The sequence below is a fragment of the Haliotis asinina genome, chromosome 16 (genome assembly GCF_037392515.1).
Source record: "Haliotis asinina isolate JCU_RB_2024 chromosome 16, JCU_Hal_asi_v2, whole genome shotgun sequence".
Taxonomy (NCBI): Eukaryota; Metazoa; Mollusca; class Gastropoda; order Lepetellida; family Haliotidae; genus Haliotis; species Haliotis asinina.
Genome location: NC_090295.1, coordinates 3,695,894 through 3,723,655, shown reverse-complemented (window position 1 = coordinate 3,723,655; position 27,762 = coordinate 3,695,894). Strand labels below are relative to the sequence as shown.

General features: G+C 42.2%; 1 protein-coding gene across 2 annotated transcripts; it reads right to left on the bottom strand.

The window, feature by feature from the left end:
• Window positions 1–1,849: 1,849 nt before the first annotated feature.
• Window positions 1,850–17,777, bottom strand: LOC137268601 (alkaline phosphatase, tissue-nonspecific isozyme-like). Of its 2 annotated transcripts, none has more exons than XM_067803174.1 (11): window positions 17,670–17,777; window positions 13,741–13,807; window positions 12,301–12,521; window positions 11,468–11,642; window positions 7,723–7,898; window positions 6,823–6,927; window positions 6,243–6,345; window positions 5,220–5,360; window positions 3,413–3,604; window positions 2,977–3,093; window positions 1,850–2,178 (listed from the first exon to the last, which is right to left on the bottom strand). In XM_067803174.1, exons 2-11 carry the CDS (start codon window positions 13,796–13,798, stop codon window positions 1,910–1,912), a joined length of 1,557 nt encoding a protein of 518 aa, XP_067659275.1. In that variant the 5' UTR covers window positions 13,799–13,807; window positions 17,670–17,777; the 3' UTR covers window positions 1,850–1,909. The 2 variants fall into 2 exon arrangements, with proteins under 2 accessions (XP_067659275.1, XP_067659274.1); XM_067803173.1 differs by lacking the exon at window positions 17,670–17,777 and adding an exon at window positions 14,672–14,744.
• Window positions 17,778–27,762: the final 9,985 nt, after the last annotated feature.

Sequence of the window (27,762 nt, the reverse complement as noted above, 5' to 3'; positions counted from 1 at the left end):
TACGATACTCCTCACAAGATCGTGGTCAGTGATGATAAAATTTTCCTATAAAACATGGACAGATTGTTTAACGCTTCTTCGACGAATAAGCAAGTCGAGCCAGGATTCAACATACAATCAGTTTTCTACATTCGTCACCACTCGCCACTTTCCATAACCTCCAAGGACATTCGTCACCACTCGCCCGTTTCCGTAACCTCCAAGAAGCTGTTCGGCTTGTCTTGGAATAACACCAGTTGGTCACGAATGTTGGACATAACTCTGCACAGCGTTTCCCACATTATAAAAAGGTGCTATTGTACGTCCAAAGCACAACAATGTTTCTGTTGCAGAGTTTTCATGTAACTAATTAATAGTGAGTGAGTGAGTGTGGTTTTCGCAGCTTTTATCAACATTCCAGCAACATCACGCCGGAGGACACCTGAAATGGGCTTCACACAACTAATCAACAGTACCATGAAATAAAATATCTGAACAAAGATGGGGAAATGCCACAAGACTCTGACTGTGTGAAGATCACAACTGAAATGAAATCAAACACCGTTGTGTCGAACTTCGATGTATCGAACTACGGTTTCCTCGAAGTAAAGTCCTTGCCATTCCTTATTCAGTCGCCATTCTGTGGCTGTGTCGAACCTTTGATAACTCGAACTATTTGTGTAAGTCCCTCCAAGTTCGACACAACAGTGTTCGACTGCATCTTTGGCGATAACGACAGTTAAGACATCACCTTCCACTGGTTGCGATACAAATGCGCAGAAGTAGTAACTCTGGTAGCAAGATAAAAGTTGGTCCCGAAAAATGTTTACAAACGTCTATGAATGAGCTGTTAGTTAACTCCGCATAGGCTAGCTCGACACAGGATAAAATATGAACTTCAAATAATATTAACATTCACAATAATCTACAGATATCTGCAGTTTCACAAATTGTAGGACACGGCTCTGACGTACCTGAAAACAACGCATTTTAGAAGGCATACATGAGTGAGTGAACAAGTGAGTGAGTGAACAAGTGAGTGAGTGAGTTGGATTTGTTTTAGAATAGGAATGGCCTGGTAGTGATGGATGCAGGTTTCAAAACTTTGGACAAACATTCGAGCAGGGGAATGCATCGTACAAACACTGAAACCGAATTCTGATTAAACATGGCATCAATATTTCTGGAAAGCAAAATGAGAGAAATGAGGCAGTATTTATCATTAAGGCACCAATGGTCAAGCACTGAGTCAAGATTAGTCACACACGGCATATGATACAAAGATATGATACGGACATACCAGCTAGAGTGAGTGAGTTTAGTTGTACGCTGCACTCAGCAATGATACTAGTTAGAATCATTCATGAAAACGGTGTTTTGATTCTTTCATTGGTAATCAGCAATGTTCCAGTGATATGACCGCGCTCTGTAAATAATCGTGTCCAGACAACCCAGTGATTTTTAGCATGAGCATCGATCTAAAAAATTGAGACACTGTGATATGTGACAGCAATTACTGACAAACATTATAGATAACAACTTCTGTTATTATTATCCATAAAGTTTGTCAATGTTGTATTTTTCCAACGTCTAAAAAAAACCACTCAAGACGCCCTGTATCAACGAAGTCCGTGAGCCTGATCAATCAATACCGATTTTTGCCACAAATAGGTTTCCGAAGTGAAGTGATCGACATTAAAAATGTATTCGAAGACGATCTAAATTCTATAACGTGGTAGCTATATTTGTTTATACATCTAGTTTAAAGAACATATTTTACAGCCGCCTCTTTTTTGCTATATAGTTGAGCTTGTTTTTGAGAAACTCATGAAAATACAGGTGGGGCCCAAAGACCAAGAACGACTTTGTGTGTTTGGAATTCAAGCTTTTAACACCATTGATATTTTGGGTCGGTCTATTTCTCGCGGCATCATAGACGTGACCAAAACAACAAAGACAACAAAACCTCAACCAAGGCATTGAACTGTAACGTGACCCCCGTGCTTGTCACACGATCGCAGTTGCCTTTGTAAGGCCCTATACAGGCCGAGAAGCTCATCACGTGGGCGATATAATGTTGCTCGTGCACTCCGTGAAACAGGTGCGCCATGGGTCCGCGAGCATAGATGGCCACATCTTCTCCTGAGTGTGTCTCATAGGACATCTTGACCGTCGCCTCTTGAGTGTAACCGTCTGCAGCTGAAATCAGAGGGAGTTTACTTTTTCTGGCTTGTTGTTTAACGCTTCATATAATATTCCAGTTGTATGGTAGAGGTAGGTAAATAATCGAACCAGACAATCCAGTGATCAACAGCATAAGCATTGATCCACACAACACTGATACTATGACAAATGTAAACTAAGTCAGCGAGCCTGACGACCCGATCCCTTCAATCAACATTTGTTGTTGAAGCCCAATTGTAAGCCGGAGCGTCAAGGGTTTAACGCCACTTTTAGCACTATTCCAGCAATATCACCGCGATGGACACCGAAAATGGGCTTCTCTGATTGTCCCTACGTGATAATCGAACCAGGGTTCACGTGACGAGTAGGCTACGCCATCGGAATTAGACAGCCAACAGCTTGTAATGTTCCACCCTGATTATTAGATCGACTTTTCATGTTCACGCTTTTTTCAGAAACTATTTGTCCAAAGATAATGCGAAATAAACGCAGACATAGATATTAATGTCAACATGTCACACCCTTTCCACCTGAGCATGCGCATACCTAGATTTCTAACTTTGTTCGCAGTTTAACGCCGCCTCGGCTATATGCCAGTTGTAAAACGGCGGCCTGTGATTAGTTGAACCAGGATCAGACAATCCAGTTACTGATATTACTAGCAACGATCTACACAATTGCGACACAACGATATGCCTCTACCCAGTCAGCGAGTCTGACCACCCGATCCCGTTTGTCGCCTCTTACGAGAAGCATGGGTAACTTTGGCTCCCTTTACTTAGCAATTCAGTCGTCCTTCAACTCAATACTTACTGGTGTCCACGTCGGTCAGATTTACCCGGTTTTGACCGGCTGGGCCATTGCCGTACCCGAGGGTGGTGCGGGGCATTCCGTCGTCAGGACCATTGGGGTGGTCGGGATCGACCAGACCTTCAAGAATAACAATCAGATACTCTGGTTTGATAGTTTGTTGTTTTACGCCCGACTCAGCAATATTCCAACTATATGGCTGCGGTCTGTACAGAATCGAGTTTGAAACAGACGATCTTGTGATCAACATCATGAATATTGATCTGTGCAATTTTGATACGCACACATCTGGTTGTCTTTCCGGTAAATGTCATATCCCTTAGGTTAATCGCGATCCGTAGACCGTGAGTATTAATCTCATTCTGACCGAACACGATTACTGGTGATCCTGCATAACTTCAGATTTGTAAAGAAGCGGTGTGAAACAGCAATCACTCACCCAAAATATTGTTCCCTCTGTTTGGGTAGCCACCGATGGTGAAGACGTGCGAGTGGTCAGCAGTGACGACCGTCAGCGTGTCCGATATGCTGACCAAACGGTCCGACTCTGCGACGGCCTTGTCAAACGCCAAAACGTCACGCAGGGCCTTCTTGGCGGAATTGATATGGTGGCCATGGTCAATACGACCTCCTGCATGATTGTCAAAAATAATTTCAAACTTTGTTTTGTTTGTTTGTTTGTTAACGCTGTGTTCATCAATATTCCAGCTATATGGCGGCGATCCGTAAATAAGCGAGTCTGGGTATGACAATCCAGTGATCAGCATGGGCATCGATCTACAGAACCGAATACGATGACATTTGTCAAATCACGTCATCGAGCCTGACCCGCATGGGCTGCTGAAGATCAATTCAGCCAGGATCTGTACGGGAATATTTTCAAATTTCTACACACTTCCCACAGACAGGCAAAAATAAAATAAAATATAATATGATAAATAATAATTAAAAAATATAATTGAAGAGATTCATTTGATTACTAACTAACCAAAACCGCAAAACAAACGGTGCTCAGTTACACAGTTATATCTTTCAGCAGATTGAAGGAATTGGCATATTTCAGCAAATGTTATTTTCATCATTTTACTATCACTCATTCCTTGTAAAAACGTAAGTTTGTAAAATATAGTCTGTGCCTGATTGTGTGCAAGAATATAACGTTCTCTTTACTACGGCAGGAAGTCCATCATCAAACGAGTGACTCCTAATATTTCAATTTTAACACTTTAGCCTGAAAAGAAAACTGCATTGACTGTGGAAGATCAGATAAGTTCTAAAATACACATCAGCAACAGTATATAATGGGATGCTATCATTAACTTCTACCACGATGAGGCGCTCTTAACCCCCAGTATCAAGTAGAACATCTTTACGACGAATTTGATTGTTTTGTGAGACTCTCATCGCCAGTAAAACTGATTGGGTTAACAGTATCCAAAGCGCCATAAAATATCACGTCCAAGTGAAAGAACGACTTAGGACCACTTCACGCTAGTGCTGGGCACACGAGAAATTCAGTCCTCGTGCCGTTTGATTCTCGCTCCTCGAGGAGTAATATCTAGAAGAATGAGGACTATATTTTTGGATATAAAACTTTTTTATTGTGCATAGGTGGCGTTTTGACATGGATTCTAGAGTCGTTGTCAAGCAAGTGTATACACAATAAAGAAGCTATATATCAATAAAATAGTCCTCATTCTTCATGTACACACATTCTAGAACGCCAATCAAAGAATTAATATCTTTAGTTTGGACGTTTGCCCATTTGCATGATGTCAGCAATTCGAATCTAAACTATTAAAATCTGTTTCACTTGGAAAAACGTTTACATTTCATGATTCTTTTCTCATAGCCTTAAGTCAGCCTTTTCTTGTATAATGATGCTGCACTCTTTGCTTTCATGTCATGCGAATAGATAATGTTTAAACTAACAGAATCGGCATTAACCTGACAACCCCGACGTCGTATCTCAAGGACGTCATTAACGTGTGGACACACATTTTACCCGATGCCAAGGCTTTGATTTATTAAAACTCCAGTATCAGAATGTTCATTGACATCTTAAGTCGCATACTATTCTGATATAATGTCGTGTTACCATAACGCGTACTTGTGTCGAACTGCGATGCATCGATACAACGGTTGTCGCATTGGGCTGTGGTTGTGTTGAACATCGGATAATTCGAAGCATTTTAAATTTGACCAGCGGTGTTTAAGAGAATATATTTCAACTCGAAAGTAGCTACCTTCAACAAGGAGGAAGAAGCCTTTGTCATTTTTCTTCAAGATTTGTATCGCTTTACTTGTCATCTCGGCAATGGATGGGTCCCCAGTGGGAGTAGTGTCCCGCTCCAGATCATATTGCATGTGGGACGCCTCGAACAAACCTAAACAAACACACATCCATAAATATCTACAATTTCAATATTAAAGACATTGTATTCAGTGCTAAACAACTAGAAAGTACTTCTCTAAATGACTTTCGGATATCCTTAAGAACTGAATAAATGTTCGTGCATGCAAATAGGACATGGAAGTAAACTTAATGATTAACCGTTAAAATCTATTCCACATTCATAAGAAATTCATGACAGCAGCTGAGGTGACAGTTGGACGTCGATCACGAGTGCATGTCTGTGAATAAATATCAAAGAGTAATGATTCCTCTTACTTGCAAAAAGTGATCATGTAACCTTATTGCCCGTTTCCACTCCAGTGCATCACTTACTGAAAGGTTGCTACAGAAATCTATCTTGAAATGTATCAGAAAAAGAATACAGGAAGTTGTTATGTAGGCTAGAACCATATACCAACCCCTGTCAAACTACATGGCATATTAATTATAGTAATCCGTGAATGTATCCGTTGTTGTGTCAGGTGTGAAGTGTACGGGAAAGAAACCCATCAAAACATTTTCAGAATATAACAGATAATAGTAATTTCCTTTAGGTTCATGATAAACAAGATGGGCTTTTTCTGACATATTGCCGCTTTTATGACATTAACGTTAAGAAAACAAATGTCAATATTTAATTTTCGCCATCGTATTTTCAAGGGAGGTAAGGTCATTTGTACGTTTTCGAAAAGTTATATGATAATCAGTCTATTGTGGTGCTACAATGCGGCCAGTACCAGAGTGAGTATATTTTTACACCGCTTTTAGCAATATAGACACCAGAAATGGGCTTCACACATTTTACTCAAATGTAGAGTTGAACCCGGGCTATCCAACCACCCTTCTAAGCAGAATTGCATCCACCTACACCCACCCAGCAGATAGTCTGTTGTCTGTGGGTCGATGTCTGCAAGCTGTTGTTTATTCCACACGTATCTGGCTGATTTTCCCCCGATCGAACTCTGATATAGCCACTCCTGAAAAGTAAAATATAGCGTGTATTTCAATCAGTCCCTCATAAAATGTCTCGCGCAAGAACACGTCTTTGAAATAATCTGAACAATCTAGATCTGTGTATTGCACACAATCTTATTTACAGTTATCAGGGCTTCGAATAGTCCACACGCATACTATCTTCTTTCCTACAGACTCATGAAGGTCCGGGGTAGAACAGGTCTTCAGCAACCCATGCTTGCCATAAAAGGCGATTACGCTTGTCGTAAGGCTAAGGGGGTCGGGTGGTCAGGTTCGCTGAATTAGTTGACACATGTCATCGGTTGACACATGTCATCATGCTGTTGATCACAGGATTGTCTGTTCCAGGATCGATTATGTACAGACCGCCGCCATATAACTGGAATATTGCTGAGTGCGGCGTAAAACTAGACTCACTCATTCACTCACCTCTTTCCACCAATATACACTCATCTGTTACATACAGCCTTACCCGATACCTTAATGAGATCCCGCTGGTCTTGTCTATGCCTGGACGTCCCGTTTGTCTCCGGGTCAGTTTGGTTGGCCATCATGAACGCCCGCCGTCCACCACCCAGTATCACCTAATGCAACACATTGAATAGTAGATATACTGCATGACCCTTGCAGTAATTACCTATGTTGTGTGTTGCAATTTAACACAGATTAAAACAAGGTTATTCGATTTTTTGCACCAAACAACATGGTTGAACAAAACAATACAAACGCCATTGATGACGTAATAGAGACGCCATTGATAACGTAATACCCAAGCCACTTCTGACGTAATACTGACACCATTGTTGACGTAATGCAGTCGCTATTGCTAATGTAATAAGACGTCATTGCTGACGTATTGCAGATGCCAGTGGTAACATATCACAGACGCCGTTCTGGACGTAATACAGGCACCGTTAATGGCGTGATACCGAAGCCATTGTTGACGTAATACATCGGCCATTGCTGACGCAATACAATCGCAGTTGATGACGTGATACAAACGACACTGTTGACGGAATACAGACGTCATTGTTGATGTAATCCAGACGCTACTGTTGACGTAATACAGATGTCATTGTTGACGTAACACAGACGACGTTGTTGCGTGCGAGAGTGTGAATTTATCCGACTTTACATGTGAATGCAGGATCCAGATTAGACTCATTCATTAGACTCATGTTTTCACCGTGTCATGTAAATCCAATGAAACAGTTCTATCAATGTTGCCATTACACTTGCAATATTCTAGAGTCAATTTAGAACCTCAGTTACTTCAGAAAAACGCAATTATCCGGATATTTGGGATGTTTTGGAATATATTCTGCCTTCTGATGTACTTATATTATCAGTTTTCCGAATAAGTGAGTTCCGTTGTGTACCTGAATATTCTTCTTCTCTACGAGTTGCAGAGCAATATCTTTGATGTCTTTGCATGTCTCGTTTGAGTAGGGAACTGAAATATCCGACTCCCAGTTCCGTTCGGGAGAATGTGCGTACCCGGCGGCGGGCGTTGCATGGGTGATACGTGTTGTTGTCACAATTCCGACAGACTTTCCTGTAACCAAGGAAACTGAGGTTCAGAAACTAAGCCCACAGCAAACGGTCGGTAATCGTTAAACATAACATACTGTCTACAGATAAAAATATTGTCAGCGTTTTTGTTAATCGAGGGACGTGAAGGTCAGGGCTAGAACTGGTCTTCAGTAACTCTGCTTGTAATAATAATAACAATGATAGTGACAATAATATTCTCTGGAATCGGCCAATATACAGCCTGAGACGAATTCCAGCCAACAAACCTGATCTTGTCCATTTTGATAAAGCCAATGAAATTATTTATACCATTGAATTCTCTGTCCCTTTTGACAGAAGTGTGATGTGCAAGATTTAGGAAAGGCATGATAAATATGCGGACCTCGCCTTTGAAATGTCTCACTTGTATCCCAAGTACACTGTCGTCAGGCTCCCCATTGTTCTCGGTGCCCTTGGTTTGGTACCTCCTGGCATCTTGGCGCAGATCAGGAAAGTGCCCAGGTTCTCCACCGGGAGCACAGCCTTTCTGACAATCTGGGTAATGCAGAAGGCTGCAGTGTTGGGGAGCCTTAATATTCTCCGAAAAGTTCTTGGTAGGTTCGACTAGGCAGTGTGTCCTGGGAGACGTCCCATTCGCTGCCCTGGCTGCATGTAGAGGGGGCAAGGGCCCTTTGCTGATGATGAGCTTTACCAGCCTAACTGTGCCAGGATCACCCAAACCCTCTCTGCTGCATTTCAATCTTAATCTGTAAAAAATAATTAACAAATGCTTTCATTATATGCTGTTTTCCCTCCGCTGCGGTTGCTCAAAGCGCAAGTATCACGTTGGGGAAGAGATGGGTTTTACGTTTGGACTTGAAGACAGCTATAGATAGGGGGGTTTCAATATATCAGAGATATTATCATGCCGAAGGAGTTCATATTGATCTTGGGAATGATAAACAGAAGTTGATCATTGCAGGAAAAGTTCTTTCAGATACACAGGGGCAATTTCATGGTAAAAGCTTTAAGTCAAGCATAGAACGTTGAACACGATTTCAGCTTGTACTGGGAGGCAATGGATAGTAATCAATAATATTGTTATATCGGGCGTTGTCTTGCAGCGATGAATTAGCCGAGCTGAGGTATTTTGTATTCTCTGAAGCTTCCTGAGTATGTCTTACGTTATGCTGATGAGCAACCCATTGTCATAGTCAACCCTGAACAGAACTAGAGACCTGGCTAACTGACTAGTGGCAGCCTGAGTCAACAAATGTCTAATCTGGCCAATACATCTCAGTAGAATCAGATTCTACAGCTATGCTCGATATGCTCCACTGTCACATTAGAGTCTAGACAGACACCAAGTTTTTTGTTTCAGAGAATGGTTCTGATGAATCACCAACACGAAGCAAATATTAGGAGATAGATTTTTGTTTGAAGTCTGTATCCACAAGATTTGTGTAGCTGAGTGTCATCAGCGTACAAACGGATAAACAACGTCAAGGGCACTGGAGTCTCTATTTAAAATGAACATGGTCCTTCCAAGGACTTTGTTGATGACTAAAACGACCGGGTGGACAGGTTCGTTCCCTGACTTGGATGACACATGCCATCATGTCCCAGCTGCGTAGATCGATGTTCACTGAATACTGGACTTCAACAGCAGGGAAAACCCATTACTCATTGGGGTCGTGATGCCAGATCTTCGGCTGTCAAGGATTTTCGACTTCGGGAGTTTGTTTTGTAATTTTCTTGCACTTTGTTGGCGGAGACAAGTACAGATATGGACGTAAGAAAACATAACAATACTGTTTCCACTATTGTAGGCGTTAGAGACCACAAATCACAAATCACAATGGTGACAAATGAATTAAAGCTAAAATGAAGTTTCCATACTTTAAACGAAAATAATCAACTGAGGTGTGGCGGACGAAGTGTCATGAGAGTCCAGAGAGACAAATTGGGCAAACAACAACTCGTGCCCAGGATATATCAACGACCAGGTGATGGCAGCATGAGTGATAACAGATCACTGGCGTATAAGATGAATGTGTCATCAGGCTGCCTCCTTCATTGACCCTACCCGTGACTACAGAACGACCCGCGTAATAGTCTTTGTATCCTCCCGATGATCAACACCCTATACACCCCAAACACCTCATATACACTACAAATCCAATCCCATATACACCCACCCCTTTCCATATACACTACAAATCCAACCCCATATACACCTAACACCTTTCCAGATACACACCATATATATACCAAACCCTTTTCATATATACACCACACACCACATCTACTCAACACAAAACCCCATATACACTCACCCCTTTCCATATACACACAACATATACACCCCACCAAGTCTCAAATACACCCCGTCCCAGATATAGACCCCACCCCACGCTAAGTCATGCACACGCTTTTCATCTCGGTACAAGATCTTGCTGAACATTGTTGACGCCCTAATGCGGCCACAATCTGCAATATCCAGCCGAGATCTTATATGTCTACAAAACCGTAATATAAAATCGGAACAATTGGATATTTCAAGATCAGGTAATAAACGAGCATTATCCAACATTCAAGCCCTAGCGTACCGAGCACAGATAACCTGCCTTCAATGCAAAGTACTTGCTCTTAGCCTCTATCCATGTTGTGTTCCGGCTTACACACAGAAATAACCCTATAAGTTCTGTTGAAACATACTGTGCATTCTGAAATTCTTTCCAACATGCAAATTCATTTTGCCGTCAATCTGTGGAGAGCTAACACCTTGCCTTGCCCGAGATATATAAATGGCAAGTAAAGTTAAGCGCATGCATCCTGCATTCGGAATAATGTCTGCTTCAGTGTTATGCATGTGCTCTTCTTTAATGTGTTGGGGTCATTGTCGGCTGAACATGAACACATGTACGTCAAGGTGATATCTCGTTCAGTTTATAAAAGACCTACCTGAGAAGATCCAGGGTAGAATTGGTCTTCAGTCTATGCTTGTCTTAAAATACGACTAGCGGGGTCGGGTGGTCAGGATCGCCGACTTGGCTGACACAGGTCATCGTATCCCCATTGGGTGGATCGATGCCCATGAAGTTGATCACTGGAGTGGTTGGTCCAAACAGACCGTCGCTAGGCTTGAATATTGCTGAGTGCGGCGTAAACCTAAACTCACTCACTCGTGCACAGACTATGTGTTGACAAATTAAGACACCGCCAAACTGGGACATTGATCGGATTCTGGTACGACTAACGCCCGAACCTCTCTTCACAATGACAAGATGCCCATCCTTTGAGTGGTTTGCTGTTTGACCTTTAGCGTGTTTTCCAGCTTTATATCAGCTGTCTGTAAATAATCGAGTCAATGAAGTGACTGACATCATGAGCATCGATCTCCGCAGATGGGATATGATGACATGTATGAGCCAAGTCAGCGAGTCTGACCACTCGATACCTTTAGTCTTGGGATGCTGGAGACCAGATCTAATCAGAACATTCAATGGTGTAATAATCTCGTCTACAACTTCATCTTGTATGAGGGAATATGGTGAAGGTTGTCTGTAATTCTACACCCTTCTGAATATCACCTAGGAAATTTGAACTTACCCTCTGCAATTGCCCAGTCTAAAATTGACGTCACTTCCTGTCCCTTTGCGCTTGAACAGTCTCCTCTTCTCGCGGACACGGACAAGCCAAGAGTGCCCAAATTGGCCTTAACTCCGCACAGGAATGCTGTTCCCGTACCCGCCGAGTCAGGAGTTTGTCGATCATTATTATATGTCTAAAAAAAAGAATGAAAAAGCAACTGTATGCCGCTATGTTTAAAGCAGTTTTCATCAATAATCTCAGATACATAACAATGTACACTACTTCTCACAACCATTTTCCTCTTCATCGCGGCATTTCGCTTGACGAATACGGCATTAACGAGGCATGCGTGTGGAATTGACGAGACATGTTTGTAGAATTGACGAGACATGTTTGCGGAACTGACGAGACATGTTTGTGGAATTGACGAGACATGTTTGGGGAATTGACGAGGCATGTTTGCGGAATTGACGAGGCATGTTTGCGGAATTGACGAGGCATGTTTGTAGAATTGACGAGACATGTTTGGGGAATTGACGAGACATGTTTGGGGAATTGACGAGACATATTTGCGGAATTGACGAGACATATTTGCGGAATTGACGAGACATGTTTGCGGAATTGACGAGCATGTTTCAGGAATTCCAGAGGCATGTTTCAGGAATTCCAGAGGCATGTTTCAGGAATTCCAGAGGCATGTTTGCGCAATTAACCATGCAGGAAGATTTGACAGGGTCTACGAACCGTGCATCCCATCACATCTGCCACGTGCAACACTATGTGAAATTTACAAGGGTCTTACGGTCTTGTTCACCCGTTCAAAACACCGTGTAATTAATACTATCACCAACCTTTGACAGAGCTACATTCGGGAATTTCTCGAACTCAAGCAGGGTCTCCTCGCCGGAACGATTTTGAACTTGACCTTTATATATTCTCGCTGCCGTGACGGTAGAGATGCCTAAACCGTCGCCCAGAAAAAGAATGACGTTTTTTGCGACGTCAGTGTAATCACGTTTGTTTAATGCGTTGTTCAGTTCATGTTTGGCAATCTTCATCCACTCCTCGTTTGCTGAAGTATAGATACAGCAAGGCATGGTTAAAGTATTGTTGGAAACTGGAGGAAAAAACTCTGAAAAGGCTGTTATTCTATATCCCTATATTGCAAATAGGGTATGGCGAAATAATTCTCTTCGTCCTAGCCGGGCATTTAGTGGGGTGTGTAGGAGGATATCCAGAAAAGCACGTTTACATGTTATAGCGGGCAAAACGTATACAAAAATATAACATAAAAAAAGCACAATTAGCTGCTGAAAACAATAGATTAGACTAGATGGCAAGCAGGTCGCCTAGACAGGTTTGACGATGGAAAGTCGACTCACTTGGCATGAAATGAGTGCGCTACCCACGGCACAAGGGGTCATCTCAAAGTTATTTTGTGGGGTTTTTTTGTGTGTTGAATATATCTCATCTACTGAATAAAATCTTACGTGTCTTTTCATCACGAAGTTATGTTAAGATATGTAAAAAAGTATAAAACCTGATAACCATAGGAAAGCATCGTATTAAATGCCTCAAAATATATAGGTGTCATGACCACCCGAAGATCGTCGTGTACTTCCCTGCTCTAATTCCCCAATGGGATTATCATATCTCTGCTGATACCCCCCAGCCCATCCCCAGCGCTATTACTTCTTAACGGCAGCTATCGTTTATAATGAACCTATGTAGGTTAGGTTGTATATATCAGATGTGTAGGGAGGGAGGTGGGGTATCTATATGAGATGGGTCGGGGTGGGGTGTACATGACATAGGGTGGGGTTGTTGTCTCTGGAATGGTTTGGGGTGTACATATCAGATGAGTGGAGATAGGAATCGGGTGTCTGTAGCATGGGCTAATTTGTATATATCAGATGGGTTGGGGTGGGTGCGAGATGGTATGACTAGGTTTTTTTCTTTCTCTGTTTTGCAAAAAACGGACAGGACCTCTTCCTCGTGTGCATCGAGACGTTGATCATTGGGCTGCTTATAAGCTGCCATGCACAGTTATCAAAGTGAATTCGGAGATCCAGACTTGAAACACTGACTAGCCTTAGGGTGTATTTTCACGAGTGTCACCAGTGGAAGAAGGTTAACTTCGCAGTTCTGCGAACACCATGTGTCATCACAGTTTGAATATTTAATTAATGTAGCGTATAAACATTATCATGACGAATCGAGGGAGTGTCACTGACTTTAACATTTCTTCCGATTTCGGGAAGGGTTTTGTCAAATATATATATGCTACTTACATTCGGCACGTGCACTGTGCTGACCAACCACCAAAAGGATGACCAAAGCCTGTAACATCTCCAGGTGCTGAAAAGGTGACACATGTTTCAAATACCTATGATTACAAGTCTGTGTCATTGAATTGATTAGTTATGGGGATAAGCGCAGGTTAATCCACCTTAATCCTTGTGAACTGGCAAGGAAGAACACATCAGATCGGTGCGTGAGTGTAGACTCGCTGAGGAAAACGTTTCTCTAGTAAAAATAATCTTCACGTATTATCACAAATCAATTATCTATATGCGGATATTTTTAACACATCCTTGATTGTCGGAGAAAGCTAAGGAAAACACGCAGTCCATATTGAAAGAGTATGTTTTTTTGCGCTGCTTTTTCAATATACCAGCAATATCACCACGGTAATGTGCCATACACATGGTACCCATGTGGGCATCGAACCAGGACCTTAGGCGTGACGAGCAAACGTTTAAACCACTACGTTCCCCTACTGTTTCTGTCGGACGAACGATTTTACATTATTCATTGTAGCAATGTTCACGCGTTCGTTTGTTGTGTCTTGTGTCTTGATACAAATATGTAGTCAACCATACATACGGGTACACCAAATTTTAAAACAGGGGTTGCGTTATGTAATTTGACATCTCGTGTGCGATGATGTACCACCCACCGCCAAAAATTCACAGTGTTTTACCCCGGATATATCCAAAACCTTAATATTTCTGAAATTACAAAACACTTTGTGTTCTTGAAAAACAGGACACACTCAACTCCACAGCACATGATATGTAACATTGATAATGTGCGTCAAGGCGCTAACATTCATCGAGACATGTCGAGTGAACAAGGTGCGTGTTACGAACACTTATAAATAGATTTTCAAAACTAAACGAATAGATCAAGTTGACAGAAACTGCGTAAAGGGTAAACTACCTGTACAACAGCGCTGAGGTTTCCCATGGGTTTGTGGTTCATACTGGAAAACAACACACCTAGCGAACATCGGTACACGGTTTTGGACGGATGCACAGTGCAAATGCATATTTGAAGAATGAGAGCTTTGTTTTCAACACGAAGCGTTTTGTAACCGCATTAAAATGTCTGTATGCTTGTGAAGAAAAGACAACGTGCCCTGACAATATTAGACAGTATTAAGCCCGCGAGACAAGCTTTCGTGGTGGATTTGTAACAGCAGATCCCTGGAGCCGAGTTGACGACGTGACCAAGTGTCACGTACTGTCTGTAGGTATACTTAGTAGTACGCCTCATCTGCAATAGTGCCGTCACACCGTCACACCGTCACACCGTCTCACTGCAACATGATTCAGTGTTTACACGTTTAACTGATTGAGTCGGGTTGTGGGAATCTAGCGTGAGTGAGTTTAATTTTGCGCTGCTTTTATTTAGCGAATTTTCAGCAATATCATAGTTGGGGTACCTAAGAGTTGGGCTTCACAAGTGGGATTCGAACCCGAATCTTCAAGGGACCATCGAACACAAGTTTTCCCGCCGCCCCATGGGATGCAGGAGGCAGAGATAGACAGAAGATATTTGTTGTTTTCTTTGAAATTGGTGCACACAATATTAATGTGAAAATGAGATGTTAAGGCGGTCAGAACAATGACATTTGTTTCTAGGATTTATAATATTGTTGGTGGTTTATTTTACTAAACTGAGAATTATAAAAGTCATTAAATAATTCCTCAATAAAAATCTACAATTGGTTATCCACCCAGTTGGTTTGGGTGGGTGGATACTGGGGGTGGACATTGCACCCATGCCAGGAATCGAACGCTTTAACCACTAGGCTAGCCCAACGCTCCACTAACGATTGAAAATTTCCGTTAATTCCAAGGGCAATTGCATAACTACATGGGTGAAAACTGCCAAAGATTATATTTCTCTCATGCACGGGATGTTCGGATTAGTTTAAAAACATTTTTGTATCATGTTAAATTTGTTAAACCTGACGACTTCATAAAGGCTTTAAAGTCTATCTAAAATAAACTTGTTTAAGATCAGTATTCGCTTTGTCAGTGTTCAAGAATGCAGATTCATTGTCGATCATTGCATGGGCATGACACGAGTGACAGGCGAATTCACCACGAGTGACCACGCGGGTGGCGTAGTGCGCCGCCCATACATGTATCATGAGGGAAACGTTTCCGCAACAATGCAGCATCACAATGTGATAGTGCTTCGTAGACAACCGTTTTTTCAAAAGTTACATTCCTTCACTGAACCTCTTCATTGAAGAGAATTCCAACGTCATGGAAATAGTGTTGTCGTTATTATATTGTTGTCACACAGTGGTGTATAAACGTTAAAACCCAGATAATGAAGTCACAATATTCGTTACATCCACATCCGAACATCGTAACTACTCGTGTCCTTCGTCTAACCGGATGGTGTCTCGTACCCGACTAGTGGCCATGTTTATGACTGGGTCCTGTCTAAGTGCAAACGGGCACGGCCAGGAAAATAGACTCGTACTATTACCAAGGAAAGATAACTCAGAATTTCCAAACATAGCCACTCCTATAACACCCTATATCTCGTGGGCAAAACAACTATACAGTCATTCCTTTTATAAATATGTTTTCAGTGTTGAACGTAGCTGATCCCTTAGCTCAAAGTATATATTTGAATTGTTTATGTGTGAACTGAAGTTTCAAATTTCAACGGTCCCCCGCCATTTTCATGCTTCGAAATACGCCCGACTTGATTGGTTGCCACGATTCTTGGCAAATAATGTGAACGATAGGGTGAAGCCACATTCACAAATCAGCTGCATCCCAAACGGTGAAGCCTTTAAAAGCAAACCTCTTGACCGTGCAAGAACCGACACTACGCCTATCACACGTGTTTATGCTGATGAAGCGGCTAACCGTGGACTAAATGCTGATGAAGTTCCCCAGGACCAACTGTGCCTTTTCCCAAATTTCGACATGAGGTCGTCTCTGTACAGTACAAAGACCGAAGGACAAACCAAACCTTCCGATGACCAGATGAACATTTCACTTGGAAGACGGCTGGACAAGAACTGATGCAGGGGGAAGGTTTCAGATTGCTGATCAACTGAGTAAATGGGTTTCTTTGAACACTTCCCTTCTGAAGTCTTCACCTGTCCTTACAAGCACGTCTCAAGTTGGTTCGACGAGCAACTAACTCATTGAAGACTCGAGTGTATGAAGTAGTAACTCAGGGATGTCAATGCAATCAAAAGACGCCCGAAATCAGAATCCATTCATGAAGGAAAGCGTGCCTATTTGTGAAGTTAAGACATGTTTTGGCCTCTTCCAAAATATTTTGTTTGCAACGCCAGCATCATTTCCTGGCTCCCTCTGTCCTCAACTTTGTTAGTAAGGCAGCATGACGACAACATATTTGTCAATACCCAGATCTCCTATTGTTTCCACAATTATTGTTTCAACACTCAAGTGCATGTCGAATTCTACAAAATGAGACTGGAAGCTGTAAAGGGTAACATAAAAACCTTGCCTAACACATAACATTTAACTCTACTTTGTGTATGGCCATTTTGAAAAATATAAAGAAGCATGTTCCCGTGTGCAACGAATAGTGTTTCATATTATCACGCCAAACTGTAGATCTGTTTAACACGTCTATCGCACCATCGATATGTACGTGAAAACAATGTTCGTTTCATCGTACATACTTCATTTACATTGAGGTTACAGGCCGGGAAAGACACATTTCCGAAACAGATTGCCTCAACTGATGTGGCAATAGTTACGGCAATAGTTCTGGTTCCGTGAACATCAAAAGCCACGTCAACGACATCATAACATTCCATGTACGTTCTCGACAACGATTTCAATGTCAAGCACATATATCTCTTTCAACTGATATGTAAGTAATGAACAAAATGCTTTCAAGGTAAAATGGCATCATAAATTTGACAACTCACGTGCAATGCAAGTGTTCTTTGATGACCGTTAAAGTTCTCCTCAGTGTCGCCGGAACCGCACGAGTAAAGTGAGTGACAATGCAATATCACATATATCTGCACACGCCTCACAGTGACTGACAGCTTGTTGCCTGTTCATGAAAAGAGACGATTTCACAAGAAATACCTTTGAATATTCATAGGTGTTTTGTTGAACAGTGTTCAGCTAGCATAAACCTGCACGAGGTAGCTATGTGCTGCAGGCGATTTGTGTGATATTTCAGTCTACTGCAGCCACTGTGACGATTTACATATGCGTATGTCGGTTTCGTAAAAATATCAGTTAATTTCCCTAAACTGCTGTAATGTGAAGGATATATAAAAGATATTTACCCATAACAATACTGTCTTCATTCTGTTTACTCCGTCCCCGTGTACATCGAGAGTTGCGTACCTTAGTATGGATGGCGAAACAGTGAGTTCGAATCCCAGATTCGCCTGATGTCCCTATAAATTTGTCAGCTCGGGGTTTCATACAGGTGTTATAACACTGTCAGATCTGATACACCATGGTGTAATAGGACTGTTGAAAGCGTCGATGAACAAAACGTTGTCATTAAATGTGACAGGAAGGAATGATGTTTCTTCCCTCTGTGTGGCGAATCAGGGACGGTGTGATGGCCTATTGGTTAAAGCGTTCGCTTGTCACGCCGAAGGCCTGGATTCGATTCCCCACATGGATACAATGTGTGAAGCCAATTTCTGGTGTCCCCCGCCATGATATTGCTGAATTAGTGTTAAAAGCGGCGTAGAACCACACTCACATATCAAGATATCTGTATTCAGTCTATCTGCAAATTAATAGCGGAAATTATTTAATGGATTAGATTTTGTTTACGTGTTACAAACTGCTTTGCTGCCCATCTGAGTTTACTGACGATTTAATCCAGTACTTTATATTTATAGGTTATCACGCGAGTGGTGGCGGTTACGAAATGATGTTATGTCTTATTACCTTGCGTGGTGGCCAATGCATATGCCGTCTAAAGCAGCCTTGTGATTGAAACAAGTATGAAAAGGTTTCTCCTAGCGCGCCTTTTGCCCATCGGTATACCAAGGGGAAATGACTTCGACAACCTTTAAATGTTTAGAAATATAGCATTGAGAGGGCCTGAAGGTAGATCTGTCACAGTTTCGTCTCATCTCGCCCGCATTCTTTCTACCAACCGCGTGTAACGCTTGAACGACTCCCTCAATAATGACTTCACTTTTGATTGTACTTGGAAGGAAACATTTGCACTTATGTGACGGTAGTGATAGTGGCTGTTTAACACTACAGGTATGCATACATCGCCGAGTCTGGATCAGACAGGAATCAACAACATGAGAATCGATATACGTCATTGAGATACGATGACATATATCCGCCAAGTCAGTGATACTGACAACCCGATCCCGATCGTATAACATGCATGGATTGCTGGAGGCCAGTTCGAATCCGGATCTTGACGAGTACATTGTAAATATGTTTTTTTCTTCATGTTCATGAATATTAATTTGTGTATTGAATATCTGATGGATATCTGAGAACATAATTATTTTAAATGCGTACATTGAAAGCGTCCTTAAGTTTAAGATGTCTGTGGTAAGAGAAATGTTCACAACCTACACAAGGGTATAGTTTCTTTTTTAATTGCATATACATGTAGACAGAACAGGATAGGATAATTAGTATAGTGCACATATCCGTAACTAGTGCATGCGCAAGGCGCTTGAGTGTTCCCTGGATCAATGGAAGTCTTTTATCTTTCTTTGGCACTGTTAGGCGCAGCGAGTTATCACACCTCCTCATCTTCCCAAGGTACCATTCACACCCGGGTGACCTGGGACACATAGTCACTGTACATTGTCCGATGATACTGGACGTTACTATACCCACGACTTGGTGTCTGCACGTGCTCGTGTGTCCACCATCTGGTCACCTACCTTAGCCTAGGGCTGTGTGCTGCATACTAGGGGCTGTGACAAAACTGAAAAAGCCTGCAAGTTATGTTAGCTCCAAGGGTCTAGATTTTCGAAGCTCTCTTATCGCTAGGTTTGTCGTATGTGCCATACGTTAACATTCACTTACGACGATCTTAGTGCCAAAAGAACTTCGAAAATCTCGGTCAAGCTATTACTCCCGGTTACAAGTTGGGATGGATCCAAGCACCTTCCGCTTACTACCGCGGCTCGTTGGACAGCTCACCCACCCTTGTTGCTGTAACGCTTGTGTCTAAGATATGAGTGAGTTTTAAATTAGCTGTATGCTGCCCTTTGAAATATTCCAGCAATGTCACTGCCGAGGACACCAGAAATGGGCTTCACACATTGTATCCATGCTGGAGGTCTTTGGGCATGACGAGCGAACGCTTTATCCACTCGGCTACCCCATGGTCCGTATGACATATGACATATACTGATGAACAAAAGAAACTTTCAAATGCAAATTGCCACATAATTACTCCCAACAACAAGTGTCGATTCTGACCAACATCAGCGTTCAAACGTACCTCTTGACAACTTTGCATCGAAGACAGCAGAATGCACGTGTTTTGTCATGTAAGGGTAAAATATACGTGCATGCATAGTATGAAACCACCTCGCAGAACAGAGAGCAGGTCGTGTTTCAGCGGAAAACCACTTTACAATACCGAAGTTAACTTCTGCTTCAGCAGAGAGAGAGAGAGAGAGAGAGAGAGAGAGAGAAGATCCAATTGTCGGAGATGGAGGCGTATCCCAGCTGACGTCATCAGTCACCTTGTATGTATTCTATCTAAAGGTGGACAAACTCACTGTTACAGACTTTAGTTTACAGCTGTGTTTCCCGAATGGATCCACTGACTGACCGCACGGCGACCATAACATGTCCAAAAACTTATCAGCCATGTTAAAAATCTAACGTTTGTACTTAACACGTGCCTATGTCATTGCTTCACAATTTGTAAATTGCTACTTCGATTTCTGGCTGTCGTTCAAGTGAGATCAAAGTGAGCGATGAGAAAGTTTCTTATGCCCTTCAGTATATGTTCATGTTTTGTATTGAATGTTTTCACTTCGTTATTTAATCATATATCGACAAAGCATGCTTGTGTACAATATATGAGTGAGTGAGTGAGTGAGTTAAGTTTTACGTCGAACTCAGCAATATTCCAGCTATATGGCGGCGGTCTGTAAATAATCGAGCCCTGACCATCCGATCAGGTTAGTCGCTTCTAACGACAGGCAGGGCTTACTGATGATACATTCTAAACCGGACCTGCACGAATCGTATAATATATGAAGTAAGTTTATGTTTTATAATCATTTCATTAACAAATCCATCTGAAATGGGACTCGCATAAAATAGGACGTATTTCCATGAAATACACACACTTATTTTGATCTTCTCCATGATTTGTCTTAACACAAATAGTATTCCGCATTGGGGTTTTATCTGTTTGCTACAGTGCTGTAACTGTATGCGACTGGGATCTGTAACTAATCGCCCGAACCCCGTGGCTGACATCATGAACATCGACCTTGCCATTTGGGGATGCAATGACCAGTATCAATCAAGTCAGCGAGCCTGACCACCTGATCCTGTTAATTGTCTCTTACAACAAGCATTGGCTGCTGATGACCAGTTCTAATCCTGGTGTTAACTGAAAAAAGACCTTACTTGACCTTACTTGACCAGACTAATGGTCACCCCTCTGAAACCCTTCTGCGGGTTCACATGTTTAACATGCTCGTTGAACTGAAGCGGTCTGCCATTGAGCGTCACTAAGGTTAAAACAGTTGTCTCCCCTATATTCCATAAGCACGCAGACCGTGTGCAGACAGCGAGCGACCCGGTGAAGCAATCCGTCAATTTGAATATTTCAGCAATGATGATGTTTGTGAACGCTGTTAGGCTACTTCAAAAATGTTATGATACACTTCCATGAAAACCAATTCATGAAATTCAAAGGAAATCCTCAAAGCAAATTCCAGTTAAAGAGAAGCGAACATTTACAATTTCCTTTCGCTGATTAATTTCAAAGTAAAATTATGTTGATGATCGCGATACGTGCTAAACTTCCCAAACGTTGTAGTGACGGCCGTACATACAGTATAAGATATAGACAGCTACACATCATATGTAGGGATGCTTGCAAACAAAGGAAATAATCGAGTTCGCACTAGCTCATATATTCATTTAAAACAAACTCATTTGAGGACACATTTCTGTTTAAATAAAAAAATTGACTATTTTGGACGATTTATTTAAACCTGCGCATTCAAATAGTTTTATGTAAGCATCTCTGAGTGTAAACGACAGATTGCTGATAGTTGTTAAAGCGATCGTTCGTCACGCCTGTGACCCTAGTTCGTTTCCCCACATGGGTGCAATACGTGAAGCCCATTTCTCACTCACTCACTCCTGCTGCTGTGTTAAGCAATGTGTAACCCTTTGCTGTGTCGAAAACCTAAATGGTGTCTGTAATAACGACATTCTCCCTGGTGTGTTTTTCAGCACATTGCTTCTGCTCGTCGGGCTTAGGAAACTGACTGATAAGATACAATATATTACTTGTGGATTTTCCCCCCAAGTAGGCTCTCCCTGACTATAGTGCTGTGAAAAGGGGCTTAAAGCGAAGTTGAATGAGAAGAACTTAGTCCCTTAGTCCCAAGAAATGGTAAGAAACCTATGTATGTCATCGACTAACGGGATCAGGTGGTCAAGCTCGCTGACTTAGTTAACATGTCATCGTGTTCCAGCAGCGAAGCGCGATGCTCATGTTGTTGATCACTGGATTATCTTGTCCAGATTGGACATAGCACTCATACTGGTGGAATACTGTGGCATTAAACTACAATCAACCAAAACAAAGCAGAAACACCAACACGACTGCGTTCAACAGATGTTACCCAAAGACACGTTGACAAGTTGACCGAGATGTGCCCAATTTAATAAAACAGACTTTAGCCTTCTCCAAAGCGCCTTTTGTCACCACTCGTCTTTTTTCCGTAATCTCCACGAGACATTCGTCAACATTCGTCTCTCTGCGTAACCGCCAAGAAGAGGCATTCGTCACCACTCGTCCCTTTCCGTAACCTCCAAGATGGGGCATCCGTCACCACTCCCCGCTTTCTGATCGCTATTCGGGTTGTCTCGGTATAGCATAAGTTGGTCATGAATGGGCGACCGCATGCCATTCGTCACCTCTTGACAATCCGGCTTGTCCCTGAATAACAATACCAGTAACACGAGTTGGTCTCGAATGAAAAAGAGGCTTAAAACTTGTCCTGGAATACGAGCTGGTCATGAATGCTGCAGCACATACAGATCTTCATGCAACATGCCGTTAGCGGTTGGAGGGCTTTTCACCTGGAACTGATCACAGTGTACCGTATTTCCTCTCCCGGCGTTTGTTTTTTAAACGAACCACCAGACCCGGCGTTAATGATTTAAGGAACCATTTGTTAATATATCTATTTTTAGACCAAGGCAAAATACATTTGCTGAAAAATGCAAAGGTCTATACGCGGCGTTTATTAGAGGTCCGGCGCTTCAAAGAGAACTGGCGCTTAATAGAGGAAACACGGGTATGTTTCGCGAGTCTCATTCTTCCACTTTGTATCAAGATCTTTAACATAAAAGGCTGTATCGTGGAAGATTCCATTATAGGGTTGGGTGAAGCTGTTGGTCCCGTGCAAAGTACTTGTCTACGTTTACGTGGGGTCTCTGGGGGTTGTGAAGGCAGTGAACCAAATGTATAGCTGTTAGACAATCATTTCAGTCAATAAAACCCGCCATTACGCTCTGACCATAATATCCGGCATAAGAGGTACAACTACAGAGTCTTAATAAGTGAGCGTAATTTCACACCGCACACATCAATATTCCAGCTGTATGGCGGTCTGTAAATAATCGAGTCTGGACCAGACAATGCAGTGATCAAAAGCATAAGCATCACTCTACGCTATTTGGATACGATGACATGTGTCAACCAAGTCAGCGAACCTGGTCACCCGATCGCCTCTTTCGACTACTATGGGTTACTGAAGATGAGTTCTAATCCTGATCTTCAGCTGTCCAAGATTACATGGAGGATGGAGGGATGGTTCACATGAAAGATTGTAAGTTTTCCTATCTGTTTATAGTCAAACAATTCGTTAATTTTAACACATTTGGTGTTAATTAACGTGTGTTTTCCAATGATGTTTGAAGATCAGGTAAAAATGATAAAATTCATCGCCAACATCACACGTGTCACAGTGGTTACACATCGGGTGGAATTTAGTGCCACCTTCCGACTTCTATAGTTAAACAGTTGCAGGAACTACTAGACAAGAGGAATGTAAGATCCAGGGAGAAAGGCATACTTGTCAAATATTTTTCATGGAGAAGTTCAGTTTTTATTACGTTACAAGTGGTACCTTTAGGAGAATTCGAAATGTCTGTCTCCACGTTTGAGTTGCTACATTATGTAGCCTTAGGGAAATGATATGTTTAATTTCATTGGGAAATTACGTCCAATAGCTTGCTGACGTAGCCAGCAGAAGCTATAGGTACTGCCATTAAGAACGGCTTCCACAGATTTTATCCCATTTTCATTGCAGAGCGTCTGTTTCGACACCTTTATCTGGGCAAAACACTTTCCAGTAATATTTTCCCTCCCCCAGCTCTCCCTTCAATGTAGTCTGTCTCACTGTCCCTGAACCACATTAGTTTCCCTACTGCCTTACTCTCCCTTCAATGTAGTCTGTCTCACTGTCCCTGAACCACATTGTTTCCCCTACTGCCTTACCTTCCCTTCAATGTAGTCTGTCTCACAGTCCCTGAACCACATTATTTTCCCTACTGCCTTACCTTGCCTTCAATGTAGTCTGTCTCACAGTCCCTGAACCACATTGTTTCCCCTACTGCCTTACGTTCCCTTCAATGTAGTCTGTCTCACTGTCCCTGAACCACATTGTTTCCCCACTGTCTTACCTTCCCTTCAATGTAGTCTGTCTCACAGTCCCTGAACCACATTGCTTCCCTACTGCCTAGCTCAACCCTGCAACGTTGTCTGTCTCACGGTCTCTGTACCGCAGTATTTCCCCTACTGCCTCGCCCTCCCAACAATGTAGTCTGTCTCACAGTCCCTGAACCACATTATTTTCCCTACTGCCTGACCTTCCCTTCAATGTAGTCTGTCTCACAGTCCCTGAACCACATTAGTTTCCCTACCGCCTGACCTTCCCTTCAATGTAGTCTGTCTCACAGTCCCTGAACCACATTATTTTCCCTACTGCCTTACCTTCCCTTCAATGTAGTCTGTCTCACAGTCCCTGAACCACATTATTTTCCCTACTGCCTTACCTTCCCTTCAATGTAGTCTGTCTCACAGTCCCTGAACCACATTATTTTCCCTACTGCCTTACCTTCCCTTCAATGTACCACATTATTAACTCAACACCTAGTCCTCCCTGCAAAGCTAAAGTCCTAAATTAAACATCTAGGATTTCTCAGGTTCTGCATTTCCCAGCTCAGCAGGGGTCCTGTTCAGTGTAAATAGATTTATTTGACACTGAGTTAGTCTAGCATTGTTACTGTTAGACCGGAAAATGTCTAAAGGCCATTGAACTGGCACAGCTACCGGGGTGCACAGTCATACCGCGATTATAGCTGCTGACTTTGTTTTGGTTTTTTTTATTCCAGTCTCTCCATTCCAGACATGTCCTACTTAAGGAGAGATCCGATGGATACAAGCCAAGGCAGATTTATCTTTGCGCTGCTGGACAAGTAGCAGTCTCGATGGCGCGTATTATCCTGTTTCCCTGTCAGTTCTGGAACATGACGTTGAAAAAAAACACCGGAACTGGCACGGGTGCGAGAATCTAATCTCTGTAGCCCACACCTGTCAATTGTATTTATCCCACCCAAGTCATCACGGATCCACCCAAATGCGATCCCTCTCCATGACACAAGCTTGATCGTATCTCTTCCCAAGACGTCTGTGGACACGTTGACTGACGTTCGTCACTTCCGGAAATGTTAGTGAGGGAGAAAGTATAGGTTTACCGATTACAGAACAGTCTCGTTTCCTGTGGACTGGGTTCCGTCCTATAGCGCAGCGTGGTGCAATGACCAGCCCAAACATTTTAGACTAATTCACTTAACTAGATACATAAATATTAATGAGTATGATTTAATACATCTAAACACGTGTACATTGCAACAATGAGCTCCTTCGAATCCTTGCAAAAACGTCGTACAGCGAACTCTGACAAGCGGAAAATTGGGAAACGTGAACATCTCAAAACGAGGCTCTGCCTCTAGAAAGGCTTGGCAATCTAGTACGGAATCGGTATCATATCAATCTCATTGTGCGTTACAGATCTACACGGAATAAGCGCAAAACATACATTACATGTGTAACCAGAGAACCAGATGCATTGTGAATTATTTATTGTGAATTCGACCCGTGAAGGTCCCGGGGTAGAATAGGCCTTCAGCAACCCATGCTTGCCATAAAAGGTGACTATGCTTGTCGTAAGAGGCGACTAACGGGATCGGGTGGTCAGACTAGCTGACTTGGTTGACACATGTCATCGGTTCCCCATTGCGCAGATCGATGCTCATGTTATTGATCACTGGATTGTCTGGTCCAGACTCGATTATTTACAGACCGTCGCCATATAGCTGGAATATTGCTAAGTGCGACGTAAAACTAAACTCACTCACTCATTATTGTGAATTCATTTGTAAATACCATTTTCTTGTGAAACAAGGAATTGGAATTCAGATTTTCACTTTTACACGAGAAAATAAAATTTGGATCGACTGAAAAGTAAGCTTTTGTCTAAACAGGTTAATGAGACATCATGTTTAGTTATGGGGACACCGGAAATGGGTTCACAGAAAGCATATAAGTGGGGAGTTAAACCTGGGTAATCGGCGTAACATAGGAACGCTTTAATAAGTATGCTACCCCACGATCCCAGTGTTAAGTTTGCAAGTATGTATAGGTTAATCACCTTTACAAGGTACTTATTCAGATGAACTCTGTTAGGGCTTTGCACTTGAAAAACTTAGTTGAATAACCACCATGATGAAATACTTATTTAATACATATGTAATGAGGGAGTTTGTCTGTGTGTACGTGTCACTCCAGCCTTTAAACTTCATCTGGTCCACTAAGCAAATGCAAGACCCCATTGGGACAATATATGACCGGTCCCTGACTGCACCACTATACGTTCTGTTGTGTCTTGTGTCTCGTAGGTCATATGACCGGATGTTATATTTTAGCAACGTTTTAGACTATGTATGTATATTTTAGATAAGTATGACATGTGACACATAAATAAAAAATTCTCTCTCTCTCTCTCACTCTGTCTCTCTCCCCCTCTCTCTCTCTCCCTCTCTCTCATTCAGATACAGTCATATCATGTGGCACGTCTGGGCTGACTCACTTTATGATTTTATGGTTACCAAAATACCTCCATTCTGTGGGTGCGCATAGAAACTGACACAGGCATACCACACAAAATACAAAATACTATGGTGTCCTAGGGTGGACATTTTCGACTTGTCAACCTCTCAAAATCAACCAAAACTAAACAAAGCGCAACAAATGTCTAACGCGACATTTTGCCTATTTGTCCTATTGTCGCGTTTTCGTTAATTTTACACTTTTTCTTTGGTTTTGTAATAGCAATAATAGGACAACGTGAGAATGTCCCCGAAAGGATTCCATAAAGTACGATCTGAAGGTTCCCTGAAGTTAACCAGGTCAGTTGAATCTTTCTCCTATGATATACAAACGACAAGTGGGACACAACCCGTTAACGTATGAATTGTCACCCAATGTACCCCATGTAACGCATGACTGATTTCACCGTACCATGGCCTCACAAAATCGATTGTCACATTCTCCAGATAAAACCAAGTGAACCGTCAAAATCCCGATCTCGTTGCATGACCCGTATGACGGGTTTTTGTATCCAGAAGACGATAGCTAAACGGGCGTGGCACCTCAGTACGTAGGCCCACTAAAGCACCATCTGAGACAGCCAGCTGCTGCTGTGTCGAAGTTAAAGAACGTATACATATGGTTCA